The sequence below is a fragment of the Electrophorus electricus genome, chromosome 6, assembly GCF_013358815.1.
Source record: "Electrophorus electricus isolate fEleEle1 chromosome 6, fEleEle1.pri, whole genome shotgun sequence".
Taxonomy (NCBI): domain Eukaryota; kingdom Metazoa; phylum Chordata; class Actinopteri; order Gymnotiformes; family Gymnotidae; genus Electrophorus; species Electrophorus electricus.
The window spans coordinates 28545503-28567033 of record NC_049540.1 but is presented as its reverse complement, the minus strand read 5'-3'; the positions used below and the strand labels follow the sequence as shown (position 1 = coordinate 28567033).

Sequence of the window (21531 nt, the reverse complement as noted above, 5' to 3'; positions counted from 1 at the left end):
GCAAACCTGAGAAGACTACACATTACACACACACTGCAAACCTGGGGAGAATTACCCATTTACACACACACACACTGCAAACCTGGGGAGACTACACACTTACACACACACACACTGCAAACCTGGGGAGAATTAAATAAGTAATCCATAAAGCAGGTGAAAAAGAAACATCAACAAAAAGAAACCAACACAGGTCATGCAATATTTAAAGTGCTTTACTGATCCACTGGAGGTGGGAACGTAGCCTAGCAGGAGGTGTGAGGAGAATCAGGAACAGGGACCGTGCTGTTTGGTGATCCCCTGCACGGACACTCTCCGTAATCACACTGGTTTTATGACCACGGCCACTGAATCAATAATTCACTCGAGTCGTTTAACTCTGTGACACGGCGGTGGTTTGGGTGGGCTGACGCACCGACTGCAGGTGAGTCACCATGGCCGCTGAAACAGCAGAGGATAACAATCACAGGATCAGATTATCAGATTATGTCTGAATGCAAGAATGATCTGAGATTACTCCTGAAAAGGCAGGCCAAGTTAGTCCCTTTTTCCAGGTCCTAAAGCCCTACTGGTTTCATGTTTTATATTTGACACGCTGATTAGGCTGTGAAATGTTTATTACAGTTTTTTATGATTGTTTAAGCACAGTCTGAAAACAGGGCTCATTTCATCAACATACCACACATACCACACTCTACACCACAAGTAGCAGAACACTTCAGATCTTTTGCACCATGAAACTTCATTCAACACTATACAATGATTTATTAAAAAAAATTCTTAGTGTTTGGTGCACAAAGGGTTCATACAGTCTGATTCTGTTACACACTTGCATGTCTAAAACACTAACATTTCTGCTTTTCTGGTGTGAATTGCGTTTTTTTTCCCCAGAGATGGTGTTAAAGTACATTAATACATTAACCAAACACAAAGACCAGCACTGTAGCGTTTCTGGTCCGAGTGCCGCAGGGTGCAGAGTAGGACGCACAGACCTGATAAGCCGTTATTGAAAACCATGTGGTCATTGAGGGCATTCGTATGAATTCCTGAGGTGTATCACATTACTGGCCAAACCGGGTTTACTGTGGTGCTCTTGTTCCTTTAAGAACATGCCGCCTTTCCTCCTCCATGTTCTCCACCCACAGTCCCATGTAGACCAATCAAAACACACTTAAAGTGTCCCAGACAGTGTACAAGACATCAAACATGGAAGCCACTGAACGGGTACCAAACCGCAGCGATGTCGTACATGTAGTCAGAAACGTGTGACTGGTTTTACTGGAGAGAGAAGGTGTTTTTCACCTGTGCTCCATCTGAACCGTCTGGATTACTGCTGTGGCAGGATCTGCTGAGGTTGGGCTGAGCTCTCCCTCAAACCTGCTTTACAATGCAATCATTGTCTAATAAATGTGGCCCTGGTCTTCTTCATCCACACCCTCCTTCAGGTCCATCTCGCTCTCCTCCTCATCCTCACTCTTCTTCCTCCACACCCAGCCTCTTCCTCATCCTCACCCTCCTGTTTCCTCTTGTTTACTACAATGTTGTCTATTTTTGTAAACAGGTAAACTTTGTTTAATTCTTCTTATGCCTGATTGGTGAGATTACAATTAAACACCCAATTGTCTGCACACTGGACATCCTTCTTTGATCAATTGGTTCACATGTGTGGTGTTTTGGTTCACAGGTGAGGTGTTTTGGTTCACGTGTGGTGTTTTGGTTCCTGTGTGAGGTGTTTTCGTTCCCATTTGGTGTTTTGGTTCACAGGAGAGGCGTGGTATTCACAGGTGTGGTGTTTTGGTTCATGTGTGGTGTTTTGGTTCACAGGTGAGGTGTGGTATTCACAGGTGTGGTGTTTTGATTCATGTGTGCTGTTTTGGTTTACAGGAGGGGTGTGGTATTCACAGGTGTGGTGCTTTGGTTCACAGGTGGGGTGTTTTGGTTCATATGTGGTGTTTTTGTTCAAAGGTGAGGTGTTTTGGTTCACATGTGGTGTGGTGTTTACAGCTATGGTGTTTTGGTTCACAGGTGTGGTGTTTTGGTTTATAGGTGGGGTGTGGTGTTCAGAGAATTGCAAAGAAGTGACATGTTCATTTTCTGTGTCCTCTGAGTTTAGTATTTTACCAAATGTGTGAGGCTGAGACTGTCCAGAAGTGAGCCAAGGTTTTGCTCATTGAGTGTTAAGTTTCGCTATATATGTGTTATTTTTAATTTTAGTGTGTAAGCAGTCGTAAAAAGTGTAAAGTGCCTATTACAGAGCTCTGGTAAAGCCCTCAGAATTGCCAGCTCCACTCTGAGATGTCAGCTGTGCAGAAATCCATCCAATACTAGTCTATAGCAATTGCGTTAGTGCTACTTTCTCTGGCTGTAAATGAAATGATAAAAAAACAGCCTAGATGTGTTTTTCAGTGTAAAGTTGCTTTTTATATTGGTTCTGTGGCTGCATCTGGGATGCTGAGAGATTGCTGTGGTCCGTTTAAACGTGGGGTTGATTATGTAGTATTCCATACCTATAGTGTTTTATTATTTAGGAGTGAGCAGTGTAGATCTCTTTATATAAAAATGAAAGACCATTGTGAGTGTTGTGAGAGAAGGGAAATGAAAGAATTTAGTAAAGTGTCACTTCACCACTGAATTGACTGATTTAGCTGTCATCAATGTAATACAGACAAACTAGCTACATAATATAATTAGGTTAGGATTAGATTAGGATTAGGTTAGTTAGAGTGACCAGTCATAAATCTGTGGATTAATACAGTGCCATGCAATAAAACCTTTGCTTAAAAGTTTCCCATCCTAAAAAGAGGAACAGGAAGTTCAAAGACACACACACACACACCATAAATATAATTCTGATGTGTGCTGGAGTTCACGGGACACGAACTGGCTGTAGCAAAATAATCTTTTATTTTTCTTTGCATCTGCAAGCCAGCAGTCTTTTGTGAAATGGTTTATGCTTTCCAGATGTTGAACAGGACTGAATGTCCATGAGGCATGTTCTTGACCTCAGATACCTTGCCTGCATTATCCTGTGTGCGTGTGTATTAACACAACTTCACTATTTCACTGTCTTCGTCTACACACATATGTGCTTGGTATAGTGTCTTCAGAGGGGCTCAGGGCGTCGAGCCCCTCTGGACAAACACAGTCAACTATACAAAGACTCTTAACACTACATTTGCCCACCTTTATAACATGATTATAAGTTGCTCTGGATATGCTTGTGTGCCAAACGCGTAAACGTGAAAAGAGTATTTACAATTCTAAAAAGACGAGTTTAAGGTGATCAGAGCATGTGACCAGACAAGGGTTCACTACTGTGCTTTTAGTTGTCTTGCATCCAGTGTGTCTTTACGGCACAGAGGGCTGATTATGCTGACATCCCAGAACACACTTCTCCATGGCGTAGTTTATTGTAAGAAAAAGCGAGGCATTTTCCCACATAAAAGGAGAAAGCCTTTCTTCTGTCTTTCTGCTCTCTCGGTTTTCTCGGCATGCCAGCAGATTTCTTTCTAGAGAGGGTGGAGGCTGTGACCAGGCAGTCGGGCTGAACTCGGAGGGGCTGCTTAATTACAACTTCCTGAAATTAAATCTCGCCTCCGGTTTCACATATTGACCGGCGGAAAACGAACACGTTGCCTGCCCCCACACTCCTCTCACGTTGCTATAGCGAGAGTGTAAGTCTTGTTTTAAACTGTTTGGGTGTTCCTGGTCTGTCTTCCCCATAAACCACCAGAAGCAAAGCAGGCAGAACTGACGTGACTGAAGTCTTGGACAGTAGCAGATGCTCGGTCCACGTCTCTTACACATGAAAGACTCCTCAGCGCTTCCCTTAAGGCACATGCGGTTCTCCAGAGAGAAGACAGCCATTAGGGGACTGTGTGTCCTCAGTAGGCAAGATGGGTTTGCTCTTCATTATAGTCAACCTTATCACAGACTAGAGAAGTGCCACGAGTTAAGGGTGTGAAAGCTAGCTCCGTGGTTAAGGTACTTGACTTATAATCAGATGGTTGTTGGTTCAAGTCCTGCCACTGTTGGGCCCCTGAGCAAGACCCTTAACCCGCCATTACTCAAGTTGTACTCAGTCATAACTGTAAGGTGTAAAATTGTCAGCTAAATGTGGTGCATGTTTGGAAGCTAGCTAATAGTGTAAAAGTTAGCTCACTGTTTGAAAGCAGGCTAACTGTCATTACAGCTATCCATTTTCTTTCTGGAGTTGGACACAGAAATTATAAAGACTTACTGAAGACTGTTAATAGCTTTAACAGCTGTGTATTTTTGGGTGTTCCGGCTCTACGCTCCGTAGGATTTTCACCTGGTGTTTTCCCAGGCAAAGTAGACAGTTTGCAGGAGACCAGACTCAGCATTTCACACAGAGCCAGCAGTAACGGTGAAGTGAATGGTTTTGAGGTTTATTTCTCTATTAAAATGATTCCTCTAATGGTTAATTACCACATTAAAATGGTTTATCCCTATCAGTATCCATATCCTGGGAAGGCGTCAGAGTAAACTCTGCGTCAGTGTTGGTCTCCTGTGGAATGGCAGGAGCTTTGAGCTCTAGGGACTCTAGTTCAGCATGAGCTCTGAACTTTTCTGTCTCCTGGGAGTGTTCTAGTGTCCCATTGTCAAAACTGTTCCGAGCACTGGAAAGTTCCCACACTGGAAAAGTCCCACGATGAAAGCCATACAAAGCAGATCGTTACTCACTACGCTCAATTAGAAATTAGAAAAGGTATCACATTTACAGTTTGATTTTGAGAAAACATTAGAATGTTTGTTGTTCCTTGGTAATTATTAAAGTATGTTTGAATATGGACTCTCTTCCCTAATCCAAGTCATTTTGAATGATATATCGTCCCATTTATCCGTGTCTTGGCAGACCAACCAAAGGAAACAGCAACTCAAGAATCTTCAGTAGAATACAGGACAGACTGATTTAAAACAGGCCTGAAAGAGTGTGCTTCTGTGTGTGTACGTGTGTGTGTGTACGTGTGTGTGTGTCTCTGTGTGTGTGTACAGTACTGAAGGCTGGCGACAGGACAGGAAATTCAGACACTTACATAACAAACTAGCAATGATGGAGGAGAGGACTGGCTGACACACACACACACACACACACACACACACACACACACACCCTTATCTCACACCGCCGTCATGCATGGATCAGATTAGAAGCATGCCTCCATGTTACAGATTTAGCGTAGATGTTCTGAGGCTGCTGTATATCTCAAAGGCAATCTTATGTTTACTCTGCATCTGATATTCAGCAGTCCCTTCCCTGGATAATATGCGGTGTACGTTCCCACAACGTGTGTAACCACTTCATCTTTTCTCCGCCTCTGTTCAAACAAAACCATCAAATAAACATCCCATTATTGGCATCACACAGAAATTTGTCAGCGGTGAGTGGTCTTTGGCGGCCAAAGCTGTTTGTCTGGCCTCAGACTCTTAGATTAAGGATTGTGGGGGAGCCTCATGAAATAGAGATATGTCCTAATGGCTGGATTAGCGTGGGCGCATGTTGGAGCACGAAAGGCATCGTCCTCCTCTCGGTAATTGACGGGCTGTATTTCTGGACCTCTGCGAGGGGCCACTCTCTTGGCGGAATGCCCAGGCTTCGATCATCGCGTTTCCAAACCGGAGAACATCGTGACACTCCTGATTTACGACACCCCACCCTTCCCTCGCCCGGCCCCGGGAAGCCCAAGCATCGCGCCCTGCCAGTCTCAGACGCGGCTCTCTGCCTGCGTATAGGGCAGCAGGATACACTCTCTGTGCTTTTCTGGGGGTTCCACACAGAGAGGAAGAGGAGGAGGACTCCAGCCTGCCGCGGGGACCACGGACTGTTGGTTGGGAGAGCGGAGCAAAGATAAGTGCTTCGGATGAAAAGAGAGCAGGGGGAACCCTAGGAAAAGAGGAGCGCGGAGAGGAGGTCTCGGCCGAGGAGAGGACCAGCGCGGATTAGCTCACACCACCTCTCCTGCTTTCACAGAGCTGTTCACAGAACTTTTCCTTCTCCATGGATGTGAACTGCAACACAGGTGGGTAGCCTGGCAACCACATTACTCCTGTCCCACAGAGGCTCGTTATTGGCCAGCGAAAGAGAAAATGGAGGAGGAAGGCGAAGAGTTTCATTTGCATTTTAAAACTTTCAGAGGTCTTTCTCCTGTTCCGCTGCTTGGACTTGCTCGTCAGGAGTCGTTGGCCAGTTTGATAATGATGTGTGGTTTTGGTGTACTAGCTCAATTTTCCTTATTGGCGCACTGCGGTCTACAGTAAAGGCAAAATTGATGGCAGTTAATTAGACAGGGCCATTCTTCTCTTCCTCTCTATTGCTTGCTCAGTAGTTAAGCGCTCCTCTCCTGGAGGGATTTCAAACCGATCCAGGCAGAGACAATTTTTAAGAGTTTCCTCTCGACACCCGCAGACCTAATCTTCGTGCATTCCGTTCTTCCAGGCTGTCTTCAGATGTAACGTGGAACTCTGAAGTGACAGGGCTTTGATCGCCCTGTCCCCGCGTGCTCCGTTACTAACTGAGGCATTAGGTGGGAGAAAAGCTCGAGTTTCCAGCTCTCTTCGGAGTGTTTCCTTCAGCAGTGTCATGCTCCTGCTGTGTGAAGCTCTACGTTTTCACGAACGCCCGGTCCTGTGTTCGTAATATTACACGCTCAGGGGGACGCATGGTGGCCACGGGCGGTGCCGCTTATTACTATAACAGGACTCGCATCTGGAGCGCAGAGCATTCCGAGCCCACGTAACGGTGTTCTTCCAGACCTCCAAGGGTGGCTGGGACAGCTCCCAGAGGAGAAGGGCGGTTACTTATCCTGGTGTGACTCCGGTGGTGGAGTGTTGTGAGCAGAAGGGCAGTTTGGCCCCCGCTAGGACGGAGCCCGGGACATCCACCTCCTCATGAGCTGAGCAGCACTAAGCAGATAAACATACACATTTCTAGTGCACAGCCGGGGAGATCTGAGGTCTCGGGGTTTTCCCAAGGTTCCACGGAGGCTACAGTTAGGAAGTGTGGAGGGAACCTCTCCACCAGTCACCCTCTCCAGAGGCTTGGGAAGCAGATGTCATGAACCTGATCCAACATCGAGCCGTTCCATTTACTCAGCAGCACATGTCCGTGTGTGTACGCACACACACATACAAACACACGCGTGAACTTGCACACACACAAACACAAACACGCACATTCAATTTGATGCGTGACTTAGAGAAAAAGACCCCCGTCTGATTCAACAGGGCCTTCCTGAGTTTAAACCTTGTAGGACATGATTTCATTAGACACAATCAGATATGTCAGACACAGTGAGACATGTATTTTATTGTCCTGTATCAAGTTTGTTTCGTATCCATGTGTCTGTTAGTCAGCAGGCAGTGAAAATGAACATACTGTTGGAAATTATTAAGAATTACAGTTCCTACTTTTGATGTAGAAGCAAATATATTTGGATTTTAGATTTAATTGTTTTTGTTTTTGTGCTTTTTCTTCTGCCATGTACACCTACAAAGGTGAGTGTGAAAGGTCAGGGAACACTCAGGGGGAGAGCAGATACAGAGAGAGAGCAGACCCAGGGAGAGAGCAGACTCAGAGAGAGAGAGCAGACTCAGAGAGAGAGCAGATTCAGGGAGAGAGAGCAGACTCAGGGAGAGAGCAGAGTCAGGGAGAGAGAGCAGACTCAGAGAGAGAGAGCAGACTCAGAGAGAGAGCAGATTCAGGGAGAGAACAGATTCAGAGAGAGAGCAGAGTCAGGGAGAGAGAGCAGAGTCAGGAAGAGAACAGAGTCAGGGAGAGAGAGCAGACTCAGGGAGAGAGAGCAGACTCAGAGAGAGAGCAGAGTCAGGGAGAGAGAGCAGACTCAGAGAGAGAGCAGAGTCAGGGAGAGAGAGCAGAGTCAGGGAGAGAACAGACTCAGAGAGAGCAGACTCAGGGAGAGAGAGCAGACTCAGAGAGAGAGCAGTCAGGGAGAGAAAGTAGACTCAGGGAGAGAGAGCAGACTCAGAGAGAGAGCAGAGTCAGGGAGAGAGAGCAGACTCAGAGAGAGAGCAGAGTCAGGGAGAGAAAGTAGACTCAGGGAGAGAGAGCAGACTCAGAGAGAGAGCAGAGTCAGGGAGAGAGAGCAGACTCAGAGAGAGAGCAGAGTCAGGGAGAGAAAGTAGACTCAGGGAGAGAGAGCAGACTCAGAGAGAGAGCAGAGTCAGCGAGAGAGAGCAGACTCGGAGAGAGCAGAGTCAGGGAGAGAGAACAGACTCAGAGAGAGAGCAGACTCAGAGAGAGAGCAGAGTCAGGGAGAGAGCGCAGACTCACGGAGAGAGCAGAGTCAGGGAGAGAGAGCAGACTCAGGGAGAGCAGAGTCAGGGAGAGAGAGCAGAGTCAGGGAGAGAGAGCAGACTCAGAGAGAGAGCAGAGTCAGGGAGAGAGAGCAGACTTGGAGAGAGAGCAGAGTCAGGGAGAGAGAGAGCAGACTCAGGGAGAGAGCAGAGTCAGGGAGAGAGAGCAGACTCAGAGAGAGAGCAGAGTCAGGGAGAGAGCGCAGACTCAGGGAGAGAGCAGAGTCAGGGAGAGAGAGCAGACTCAGGGAGAGCAGAGTCAGGGAGAGAGAGCAGAGTCAGGGAGAGAGCAGAGTCAGGGAGAGAGAGCAGACTCAGAGAGAGCAGATTCAGGGAGAGAGAGCAGACTGAGGGAGAGAGCAGAGTCAGGGAGAGAGAGCAGACTCAGGGAGAGAGAGCAGACTCAGAGAGAGAGCAGAGTCAGGGAGAGAGAGCAGACTCAGAGAGAGAGCAGAGTCAGGGAGAGAACAGACTCAGAGAGAGCAGACTCAGGGAGAGACGGCAGACTCAGACAGAGCAGAGTCAGGGAGAGAGAGCAGACTCAGAGAGAGAGAGCAGACTCAGAGAGAGAGCAGATTCAGGGAGAGAACAGATTCAGAGAGAGAGCAGAGTCAGGGAGAGAGAGCAGAGTCAGGAAGAGAACAGTCTCAGAGAGAGCAGACTCAGGGAGAGCAGAGTCAGGGAGAGAGAGCAGAGTCAGGGAGAGAGAGCAGAGTCAGGGAGAGAGAGCAGACTCAGGGAGAGAGCAGAGTCAGGGAGAGAGAGCAGACTCAGGGAGAGAGCAGAGTCAGGGAGAGAGAGCAGACTCAGGGAGAGAGAGCAGAGTCAGGGAGAGAAAGCAGACTCAGGGAGAGAGCAGAGTCAGGGAGAGAGAGCAGACTCAGGGAGAGAGAGCAGACTCAGAGAGAGAGCAGAGTCAGGGAGAGAGAGCAGACTCAGAGAGAGAGCAGAGTCAGGGAGAGAGAGCAGAGTCAGGGAGAGAACAGACTCAGAGAGAGCAGACTCAGGGAGAGACGGCAGACTCAGACAGAGCAGAGTCAGGGAGAGAGAGCAGACTCAGAGAGAGAGAGCAGATTCAGGGAGAGAACAGATTCAGAGAGAGAGCAGAGTCAGGGAGAGAGAGCAGAGTCAGGAAGAGAACAGTCTCAGAGAGAGCAGACTCAGGGAGAGACAGCAGACTCAGAGAGAGCAGACTCAGAGAGAGAGCAGAGTCAGGGAGAGAGAGCAGATTCAGAGAGAGAGCAGAGTCAGGGAGAGAAAGTAGACTCAGGGAGAGAGAGCAGACTCAGAGAGAGAGCAGAGTCAGGGAGAGAGAGCAGACTCAGAGAGAGAACAGACTCAGAGAGAGAGAGCAGACTCAGGGAGAGAACAGACTCAAAGAGAGAGAGCAGATACGTGAAAGTCCCACACCTATTTCCATTTTTAAGTTCAATTTGCCTCATTCTTGGAAAAGCAGCTAAATGACTGAGCTGAGACTATAAATCCCTGTGATCAGAAAGACAGAGAGAATAAGGAGGTGATAGAGAGGAGAGTGATGGAGAGACAAAAGAGAGGAGAGAGGAAAAAAGATTGGAAGAATAAAAAGGACCTTATAGCCATGACGATTTAAGAGGGGGCTGACTCCTCCTGGATTACTCCTGCTGGGTCTTGTGCTGGTTGATTTCTGTTCTGTAATATCACACCTCATATTTATGGTCCTCGTTGGAGAGGTCACATACTGAAGTCTCTGATGATATGTCACGTCCTGGCACCATGGCAACCGGTCATGATGACATGACAACAAGAAATAGATTCTCATGCTGTGAGTGTTTTCCATGTGAATTCAGGCAAGGAAATAAGACAGAGTGTCGCCTCATGGGACAGAGAGCTTTTCCCACTCGTGCATACGGCTTCCTGTTGGGAATGACATACTCCAGCTTGGTATTTTGGTGATCCTCACACTAGCATATCTGTCTAAACTGACTTTTCATAAATAAAGAGCCTTTTATAATAAACAGAATTTGAGAATAGCAAATAGACACAGCAGACTCTGAATGCAGAACCAGTTAACATTTCCACAGCTTGTCCCAGGCTTTCTTTCACACCTCCTTGATGCCCCCTGTGAGTAATAACCATGACGAAATGGTTCTGGGTACTATAGAATGTAGCTTTGATGTCGAATGGCTGTGTTGCGGTTAGCAGTATGTGGTTTGAAGACATTATATAGTGCCTGTCCTTATCTCTGTCCATTTGTGTTGATGTTTACTGGTCTATTTAGAGCTTTCAGTGATGTTGACATTCCAACAGACTTCAAATAACCTGGATGTGTTTGTCTCCATGTGTATGCATATCAGCAGTACTGGAGGGTATGTGGCCTTGTGTGTGTGTGTGTGTGTGTGTGTGTTTAGGCTGACACACAGTGAGGTAATGCCATCGCTGTCTTGTGTGTGTGTGTCTGTTTGGATGTGTTTAGGCTAAAACACAGTGAGGTAATGCCATCGCTATTTTGTATGTGTGTGTGTGTGTGGGTGTGTGTATGTGTGTGTGTGTGTGTGTGTGTGTGTGTGTGTGTGTGTGTGTGTGGGTGTGTGGGTGGGTGTGTGGGTGTGTGGGTGTGTGTGTGGGTGTGTGTGTGTGTGTTTAGGCTGACACACAGTGAGGTAATGCCATCGCTGTCTTGTGTGTGTGTGTCTGTTTGGATGTGTTTAGGCTAAAACACAGTGAGGTAATGCCATCGCTATTTTGTATGTGTGTGTGTGTGTGTGTGTGTGTGTGTGTGTGTGTGTGTGTGTGTGTGTGTGTGTGTGTGTGTGTGTGTGTGTGTGCGCGCACCATCACTGTCTTATTCCCTAAAGCCCATTCTTTCGACTCAGCTCTTTCCCATCGAGCAGTTCAATCCCTCAATCCCCCAGTGGCGTCTGCCCAGGCTCAGTTCTCGGGAAGCTGCGATGAGAGCTAGCAAAGCAGGGAGCATGCTAGGGTCACGGCACACAAGGCTGTGTGTGTGTGTGTGTGTGTATGTGTATGTGTGTGTGTGTCGAGGAGAGAGAGAGAGAGCTACTGAGTCACCATGTTACTGTGAGCAGTAACAGAGGCTGCTGTATCCACGTGTTTATTGACTATACGGGTCTCATGTCCAGTAATGTTCCACTCGTACATAAATGAGACCCGGCAGGCATCACAGTGATAGAGTGACTAGTGAACATGCACCAAAAAGTGCGAGCTGACCAGTGAGGTTTCAGCAGCTGCAGCACGTGGTGTTCGCCCATCTTACGGGCCATGCGAAGCCGCTGCATACCGCTCACGCAGTTAAACAGGTGCTTGGCGTATGAGCCTGGCTGCGTCATTCCCGTTGAAGGTGCGCATGTTGTTTGGGGGAGTGCAGCAGGTGGGGTCTTGTGTCACCTGCCCAACCACGAGCCTCTGTGGGAACGTGGCGGGCTCGTGCGCGAAGAGGAACTCAGACCAAAAGCTGACAGGTGGCGTCAAAACGGACATTGTTTTCGAGTTTTAGTTTGGTCGGGCCCGACGGACATTTCATCAACAGTTCGAAGCCTAGATTTTAATATGCACTGATTCTTTTAATAGAAATTATTGTTGACCTCCATCCATGTGATGTCTTATCAAAAGCCAGCACAAAAAATCTACCCTCTTCCTTGGTGGGTGATGAGTTGTCCCGGTTGGCGGGTGATGAGTTCTCACGGACGGTGGGTGATGAGTTGTCACGGACGGTGGGTGATGAGTTGTCCCGGTCGGTGGGTGATGAGTTGTCACAGTTGGCGGGTGATGAGTTCTCACGGACGGTGGGTGATGAGTTCTCACGGACGGTGGGTGATGAGTTGTCACGGACGGTGGGTGATGAGTTGTCCCGGTCGGCGGGTGATGAGTTGTCACAGTTGGCGGGTGATGAGTTCTCACGGACGGTGGGTGATGAGTTCTCACGGACGGTGGGTGATGAGTTGTCACGGACGGTGGGTGATGAGTTGTCCCGGTCGGTGGGTGATGAGTTGTCACAGTTGGCGGGTGATGAGTTCTCACGGACGGTGGGTGATGAGTTCTCACGGACGGTGGGTGATGAGTTGTCACGGACGGTGGGTGATGAGTTGTCCCGGTCGGTGGGTGATGAGTTGTCACAGTTGGTGGGTGATAAGGGTTTCTGATTGACACATCACTCTGCTGCGAATGACCTCCGCGTGAGCTAAACTTTCGCCACCGGCGTGCCATTACCTGACAGCTAGGCTAGATCCTCTCCTAATTGAATATGTCACGGGCAAATGTAGAGGATTTATTGTTTGGCTTGGGGACTGTTCTCTTACCTGCGTGACACGCGGGTGGGAAGTGTACTCTGAGCTGATGTAGGGGTTGTGAGGCCCAGAGTGTCGTTAAACTTGGACCAGTAGACTTTATGTGGACTGTCTGACCTGACCCCATATAGATTAAAAGGCATCTCAGACAGTTCTTTTTAAATCTAAAAATTAACATGGATGTTTTGTTAGAACACCGTGCAGTGTTTTCTAGCTAGCTGGGCAAAATGAAAAAATACCCAGGGAGTGGTAAAGTCTGGGTTTGGCACTTCTGTGCAGTGGGCCCTTAATTAATTTTACACCCTCCTCAACCTGACTGTTCGTGAGGTTAATAAAGAGCCGGGTAATGAAGGGTCCATGTCACCCACAACTGGACCAACTCTAAAAGTGGCCCAATGTTTTTTACTGTAATACGACACTGCCCAAGTTCTGGCTGAGCTCAGTGAGAGATGAGCTATTTTAGACTGAGAGGAACAGACATATAGCATGTCTGTTTATCAAGGTGGCCTCATATAACCCTGACACTTCAATGATGGTAAATCACACTCAGATATCACTCCTTGGATATGGCAGTCACATTTCTGAATGAGGATTCACTCAATAACCCTTTCTTACGTAGCATGGTATGGACTGTAGGGCACCTTGGACCTAGTGACAATTAACGCGTTCTTTTCGAACTTTTGGACAAAACTGATCTTTCTCAAGTAATGTAATTTCTAAGCAGTAATGGTGTATTTTTATGTTTCAAGTATGGCCATAGGGCAGGTAACAGCACAGTTTGCACTCCTAAAGGTGACCAATAATCTGTCACTTGCCATTCTTTCATGATGGAGCCAGAATTATTGTTTCTGCTCAACCTTTCAGGAGGTTGTTTGACCATGTTGTACACCTGAAATGTCTAGACAGGGGTGCTAGAATCAAAGGACTAGCACATAAACGGTTTATCTCCTGGACACATCAGCACCTGGACCTCCTGGCTACATCAGCAAGTGCATTGATGATGTTACTGTCTCCAAGACCATCACCACACACCCCAACCAAAGCCATGGATGCCTGCTGAGGTGCGCATGCTACTGAGGACCCGTGACTCAGCCTTCAGAACAGGTGACAGAGAGGCTCTCAGGAAAACAAGAGCCAAACTGTCATGTGCGATCAGAAAAGCAAAGCATGCACACACACAGAGGATCCATGGACACTTCAAAGACACTGGTGACACACGGCGCATGTGGGAGGGCGTTCGGGCCATTACTAACTACAGGAAAACATCACCTTCCTGTGACAGTGATGCCATCTTCCCAGATGCACTGAATGACTTCTATGCACGGTTTGAAGCGCAGAACAATGTTGCAGCAGAAAAGTCCATCCCTCCGCAAAATGACCAGGTGCTGTGCCTGACGGCGGCTGATGTGAGGCGTACTCTGCGTGGAGTTAACCCACGGAAAGCTGCTGGACCAGACAACATCCCGGGTCGTGTGCTCAGAGAATGTGCTGACCAGCTTGCAGATGTCCTGACAGACATCTTCAATATCTCTCTGAGCTGCGCCGTGGTCCCAACATGCTTCAAGACCCCCACCATCATCCCCGTGCCTAAGAAGCCCACAGTGTCGTGTCTCAATGACTACCGTCCCATCGTACTCACATCCATCATCATGAAATGCTTCGAGAGATGAGGCCATCTCTACCACACTTCATCTGGCACTCACACATCTGGATAAAAAGGGCACCTATGTAAGAATGCTGTTCATAGACTTCAGTTCAGCATTCAACACCATTGTTCCTCAGCATCTGATTGGAAAGTTGAGCTTACTGGGCTTGAACACCTCCCTCTGCAACTGGATCCTGGATTTCTTGATTGGTAGACCTCAGTCAGTCCAGATTTGGAGCAGCACTTCTAACACCACCACACTGAGTACTGGTGCTCCCCAGGGCAGCGTACTCAGCCCTCTGCCCTCATGACTGTGCAGCGATGCACAGTTCGAATCACATCATCAAGTTTGCTGATGACACGACCGTGGTGGGTCTCATCAACAAAGACAACGAGTCAGCATACAGAGAGGAGGTGCGAGAACTGGTGAGCTGGTGTAAGGTCAACAACCTGTATCTGAATGTTGACAGGACAAAAGAAATGGTTGTTGACTTCAGGAGAGCAAGGTGAGATCACTCCCCGCTTGCCATCAACGGCTCCTCAGTGGAGATCGTCAAGAACATCAAGTTCCTTGGTGTTCACATAGCGGAGAACCTCACCTGGACCCTGAACACCAGTTCCATCACCAAGACAGCCCAGCAACGTCTTTACTTCCTTCAGAAGCTGAGGGAAGCCCATCTCCCATCACCCATCCTCACTACCTTCTACAGAGGTACTGTAGAGAGCATCCTGAGCAGCTGCATCATTACCTGGTTTGGGAACTGCACCGTCTTTGACCACAAGACCCTCCAGAGAATAGTGAGAACAGCTGAGAAGATCATTGGGGTCTCTCTTCCCTCCATCACGAACATCTACATAACACGCTGCATCCGGAAAGCCACCAACATTGTGAAAGACGCCACACACCCCTCACATGAACTGTTCACCCTTTTGCCATCTGGAAGAAGGTACCGCAGCATCCAGTCCTGCACCTCCAGACTGTGCAACAGCTTCTTCCCAGAAGCCATCAGACTCCTGAACTCTGGCTAACTCCAATTCCAATTCAGATTCCAAAATGGGCACTTTTATACATGCTAATACACAGTCTCACACACACACACACACACACACACACACACACACACACACACACACACACACATACATATTTATACACACACTCACACATTGTTTTGCATCAGACTAGTGCTGAAGTCAAACCTCACACAAATAAGCTATGCATTCCTGCTGCAGACTTGCACATTATCCTACTTGCTGCTAGAGTACTGCATTAAACCAGCACTGTACTCTGAACTGTTCTGGCTGCTACCGGTGACTGCTATGTTCAGGGTAACATGTCACTGACTCCTATGCACAATGAGGAACATTGTCTCATTTTTGTTGTGTACTTGTATATAGCTGAAATGACAATAAAACCTCTTTGAACTTTCGAACTTGAACATTGACAGAGACTTTGCAGTTAGCGGTCACCTGTTCCTCGTTACCTGTGGCATTACCCACAGGTCCATATTAGGGCATCTTATTTTCAGTCTTTACAATTATTCTCACTTATCTTCTTTGCTATCCTAATGACACTGATTTGTCTTCTCTTCAGTTTTGGTAATGACACCTTCTTTCGGATCTCTGAAATTAAAAGGCTGACAGATTTCCCCCCCAACCCCCCCCCCCCCCAATTTAGTGGAAATAATTTTATTTAACTCATCTCAAACGAGACAATCAAATGGAATGCGGTTGTGAAAGGTAACAGAGACTTTTGTAAAAGTACTGCGTTTGTCGTTTTGTTTCTTCTGAAAAGCTAATACATGACTCTCATCTCACTTCTGTTTCCATCATTCACAATATATGACTGTCAGTCTTTATATCCTTACACAATAAAGATGAAATAAAGATGAAATTGTCATTCCAGTATGCAGTGCAGGGTCTGACTGTATAAAGGTCTTAATGGACAAGCCCCCTCCTACATCACCGGTCTGCTCATCTTTATATAGACTATCCAGCTCTGTTTCATTTGCTCTACTTACTAAAGGTAACGTGATTAGAAAGCATTTGATGGGTGCTAAAAAGAAAGTAGAGTTGTAGTGGTGTGTGTCTGTGCGTGCTTGTGTGTGTGTGTGTGTGTGTGTGTGTGTACGCGCACATGTGTGCTTTATCACCACTGGCTGTGGCTCAAAATCAATGGCTCACAGAGAGAGCGAGTGAGCGAGAATGTATTGAGATCTCATTGAGAGTGTCACGAACTGTTAAAAACTGGCCAGCGGAAAACTGAATTAGCCTTGTGAGTGTTGACAGACAGGCATCTCGCTGTGATCCTAGAATGCCTCACTGCATCAGTATTAAACCCAGGGTGTGCAGTATGTAAACATACTGACCTAAAAATGCCCGAAAAATGCCCTAAATCTGGCATTTCCTTTAACTAGTACTTATTGTAGGGTATTATTTAATACACTCATGTTGACTAACAAACTCTAGTACTTATTTACTGCACTGATTTTTGTCTGTTATAGAGTTTATATGTATTTTGTACTTCTAGGTATCAGAAGTGATACTGTATCTCTAAAGTATTCTAGATCATTGGTATCTTGGACTCTAACTTTCTGTACTGTACTAGGATGTAGTCTATGAGGAAATGGCAAAGCACTTTTGTAAGTCGCTCTGGATAAGAACGTTTGCTAAATGCCATAAATGTAATTGTAAACATACACAGTAATGCAGTCAGCCACATAACCTACACATATCCATCCACAGCCACATAAACTCCTGTGGTGACAGAGAATGGTGCCCCCTGAAGGAGAGAGGGTGATATGACAGGGATCATCACTGCAGCGGTCAGCGTACACGTTTACCAGCTGGTGGACCTGGGTACAAGATCTTAGACAGAACCTCCTATTGGACCTGGCTTGAGACTTGTTTACCACATGTTTGGAGCTGGGTTTGAGACTTGTTGACCACATGTTGGGGCTGAGTTTAAGACTTGTTGACCACATGTTGGAGGTGGGTTTGAGACTTGTTGACCACATGTTGGAGCTGCGTTTGAGACTTGTTGACCACATGTTGGAGCTGCCTTTGAGACTTGTTGACCACATGTTGGAGCTGCGTTTGAGACTTGTTGACCACATGTTGGAGCTACGTTTGAGACTTGTTGACCACATGTTGGAGCTGCGTTTGAGACTTGTTGACCACATGTTGGAGATGGGTTTGAGACCTTAGGCATAACCTCCACATTCACACTAGGAACTTCTACTCATTTTTGTCCATATATACAGTTTTCAGTTAAATCAAATTTGGAGCAGTTGCTAACTTTCCAATGCACAGTTTGTCTTAGGTTTAGAAATAACTACTTGCTATGCTATGATTGATTGTCCTCAATTCATTCCACCAACTATGGACACCATGAGCAGTTTGCCATGGTAACTGAGCCCAGGACCTGAATGAGCATTGCCCTGTTTAGGCTTCTGTGGCACTTCCATGTTCTTCAGAGAGTTCCATCACACTGTAGGACTCCTGTGATGTGAATGTTGCTCTGGTTCCTTTGCTGCTCCCAAGACAGCAGGACTTAAGAAACTGATAAAGCCTCTGCCCCCGACCTGACCCGACCTGACCCGACCTGATCTGACATGACCTGACGTGACCTAGGGATTTCAGGGCATCTCCACTGATATCAGGATTCACTGAGCTTTATGGGCCTATTCTATCACACTGGTCATCAGTGGAACACAATGCATGATGGGGAAATAATGAGGAAAGTGTTCCGATGTTGCTGGTACAGAGACGTGTTTTCATTTGAACCAGCTGACAGTATCACAGATAATCAGACTCTCAATCATATCCCCCCCCCCACCAACACAAACATATCTCTGTGAGGGACGGTGTGTAAATACATATACGTGTTTAAAGAACAGTAATAGCAGCAACTCTGGTTCAGAATCCAACTCAGATATGTCTCTTTGTTCTGTGAGATCAGCACTCTCCTGTAAGACTGCAGTGCTTGCAGATTAGCTTATCTCGTAAAGAAACCACCACAATGGAGAGATCCACAGATGTGCTGGTTAACAAGTTTATCACAGCGCAGCCTGGGCACACTTTCAGGGTCTTGGGGTCAGGAGGTTGTTTTATTGCCACAGTCTTTTAAAATGTTTGAATACAAAAGTATTGCTTCAGTGCAATTTATACATGGAATTACTTCAGATAATTCTAATTATTATTATAATTCTATAATATTATAATATGATTATTATAATTTTTATGCTTAATTATATGCATCAGAAGCCTTGATGACATCAGAGTAGAATGTTTGACCTCATCACAAGTCCCCTGCTTAATTCTCCTTTTCTTCACCAGTTCAGCTCATTGCTGGCTTGGTCATTTTCTGCTGGTTAGCACTCCAGAAGCCCTGCGGTCTCCCGTGCCCCGGGCTGAATTTGGTCCAAAAGAGACAGGCTCCTACCACGGGGAGTTTGGGGTGTAGGCTCTGGGTGGAAGATGTCAGCTTCAGGACTGCAAAGGCCCTCAGAATGGCACTGGGCTCCAAACACCAGTTGCTATCTGCATTTTTTCATCACAGTGCTTGCATGGTTCAGTGTTGTATAGTGCTCTCCTGTGTGCTTACTGGTTAAAAAAGGGGAGGGTCTTTTTTTCCCCCAGGTATCTGCCTGTCAGTCAGCAGGGGGGCCGTCTCTCTATGGTCCCACCCCCCTCTATAGCAAGCTTAGGGTCTCCCGGGATTCTCTATTGTTCCTTGTGTAGAGCTATTGAGAGGAGTGGGTGTAGCTCTCTCTTTCACTCTTTCTCTCTCTCTTTTGCTCCATCTCTCTCTTTCTCTCTTGTTCTCTACTCTACATTCCCTCGCTCAGTGCCATGTGATCTTAAGCTCCAGGTCTGTAGCCCCAGGAATAAGCCCTGCATGTCAGGCTCTCGCCCGCTGAGGAGGTGACTTGTCTGAGCTAGGTCTCCGAGCAGGAGTCCCCGCCAGCCATGGCTCTGGTGCAGCAGGGCACGCAGCCGTCTTGTCGGTTCGAGGTACCGGTGCAGTCGCCTGCTTCTGCAGGTAATGCCTTTCCCTTGTGACTGTGTGCTTGCGCGAACATAGAAATGGGCAGTGCGTGGTCAAACGAACCTACAGTGTTTCATTTTTAAACTGCTCATCAGATCAGATATACAGTGAGCAGATGTTTGCGGGGGGATCTGAGGACAAATGCAGAGTCTTAGCATTTACGCTGAGCATGTTTCTCATGCACCCCCCTCTCTGCGCTATTTTGCACTATTTTCTTACCCCCTTTCCCTGTACTTGCTTCTCTCTGTCTCTCGCTCTTTAAAACAGGTCACCTGTGCAAACACTCAATCATGCGTGGTTTTATCTAATTTGGTAACTTTGTTAAAAGCTTTTTTCCAGTGACAATGCTTTTATCTGCTGGTGACAGGCGATGGGCTGAGATCGGCTACTTTGTTGTTCCTCTGGCTGTTGCCTGTGTGTGTGTGAGTGTGGGGGTCCTGAGCTAGTCACCTTCCTCAGACTACACAGCAGCAGGGTTCTCAAGACTCCAGCCAGGAAGCAGGACGTACGTTCGGCTATTCCGAGCCTACAATGCTGTTCTCTGCATAAGGTGCCGTTTTTTCCCCAGCCGGCATTTGTTCCTTCCTGTTTGGCGTTTGGGCCAGTGTTTCGATCAGAGACTTGTTGCATTTTCACAGCTCTGTTGTCACAGGAGGACCAGGGCACAATAACATGATTTATAAACCTCCTGCCTCAATAGCTGTGCCATGTCTTTAAAGTTTGGGGGGTTTTTTAGTATCTTGCTTTGCATGCTTTTGCCTGACGCAGAACTGATGATAACGTTGTCTTGTGATTTGCGAGGGGGGCTTATAAGAATACCTGGCAACCCTGGCTGTGCTCTGATGGGCCTGGTGCAAGGGTTTGCTGGAGGGTCCCCAGACACTCTATGTATGGAACGTCTCCATACATCCACACACTGACCCTCTTTGTCTGGTTCCACCTGGATGAGGCTGTAATGTAGCCCAGGTCACTCAGACACATAACTCAGGAGCCACATGATCTCTCTCTCTCTCTTGCACACACACACACACACACACACACACACACACACACACACACACACACACACACACACACTAACTGCCCTGCAGCTAATAGACCAAAATGAAGAAATGGAGGTGAGGTCATTAAGGAACAATGGAACTGTAGTATGTTAGAACCGGATGCCTTTTGAAATTGACTTTAGGTCCTAAATCTTTGCCGCAGTATCTCTGAAGTCTACTCTGGTGAGAGTTTCAGGTGCAGAAGTTCCTCCCCTACATTTACATCTGCATGTACGGCATTTAGCAGACACTCTTATCCAGAGCGACTTACAAAAGTAATTTAGCTGTATCATTAGCTTGCACAAATAGGTCAGTCCAAAAATACTGTTACCCAAGACTGCCAGAACCAAGTGTCTGTGCTGAAACCTAGAACCTGAGATACAGTTCAATGCTATAAAACAACATTATTCAAGCACAATTACTAAGCGATACAAATATGAGGGAAATATAAACTTGTGTACAAGGGGGCTTATTAGGTTTAATTACAAGTGCCTGATTAAGTTTAATTCACGTGCTTTTCAAATAGATGCGTCTTCAGTCAGGTGGTTGAAGATGGAGGAACTATGCTGCTTGGACAGGCAGTGCAAAGTTCATTCCACCAAACTGTCTTCTAGAGAGTCTTAATGCTCTTGATGAATCTTGAAAGACACTGGGTGAAGCCGGGCTGTACTCGAGGTAAAGATCAGGATTTGACCACTGCTGTCAATCAGGAGACAGCAGGTCCATCTTTGGCCTTGTAGGTAAGTGTCAGAGTTTTAAACCTGATCCAACTCGATACCCCAAATTTCATGCAATGCCGTGTCCTTCAGTTTCGCCTTCGTATGACCCCACTGCTGCGTGCTCTGGCCGACAGCGTGCTGTGTGTCAGGCTGTCAGAGAGGAGGAACGTGTGTGTTGTAGGCATATGAGGGAGTCCTCGGGTCAAGGGCGTTCAGAAACATCACCTCCAGAACCGCCTGCAGCTGCTGTTGTAATCTCATCTCACATTCCCTCATGTTTCGGGTTTGGGCTCCACACTCTGAGCACAGTGCAGCTTGGTGGTTTGTGCACTTTGATTCACTACGACTTCAGTCAGGCTACCAAAGACTTAAATTAGAGGGCTGTGTTGAGTAAAGCAGAAGCTGCAATTTCCTCACGCATTACCTGAGGAGTTTTGACACAGAGTGTTTAGTAGTG

At 47.0% G+C, this 21531-nt stretch overlaps 1 protein-coding gene across 5 annotated transcripts in view; it reads left to right on the top strand.

Annotated features, from left to right (window-relative positions):
- arhgap24 (Rho GTPase activating protein 24) overlaps positions 1 to 21531 on the top strand; it is a 102284-nt gene that overhangs the window by 54667 nt on the left and 26086 nt on the right. The window contains exon 1 of one of the 5 annotated variants that reach the window (XM_035526716.1): positions 376 to 424. The exons of 3 other annotated variants lie outside the window; for them this stretch is intronic. Coding sequence is in view for 1 of the 2 variants with exons in the window: in XM_035526714.1 (XP_035382607.1) it covers positions 6020 to 6041 (22 nt within the window). In the remaining variant the exon portion in view is untranslated. Of the gene's footprint in view, positions 1 to 375; positions 425 to 4086; positions 6042 to 21531 lie in introns of those variants that run through there. One more of the 5 variants, XM_035526714.1, reaches the window with a different exon arrangement.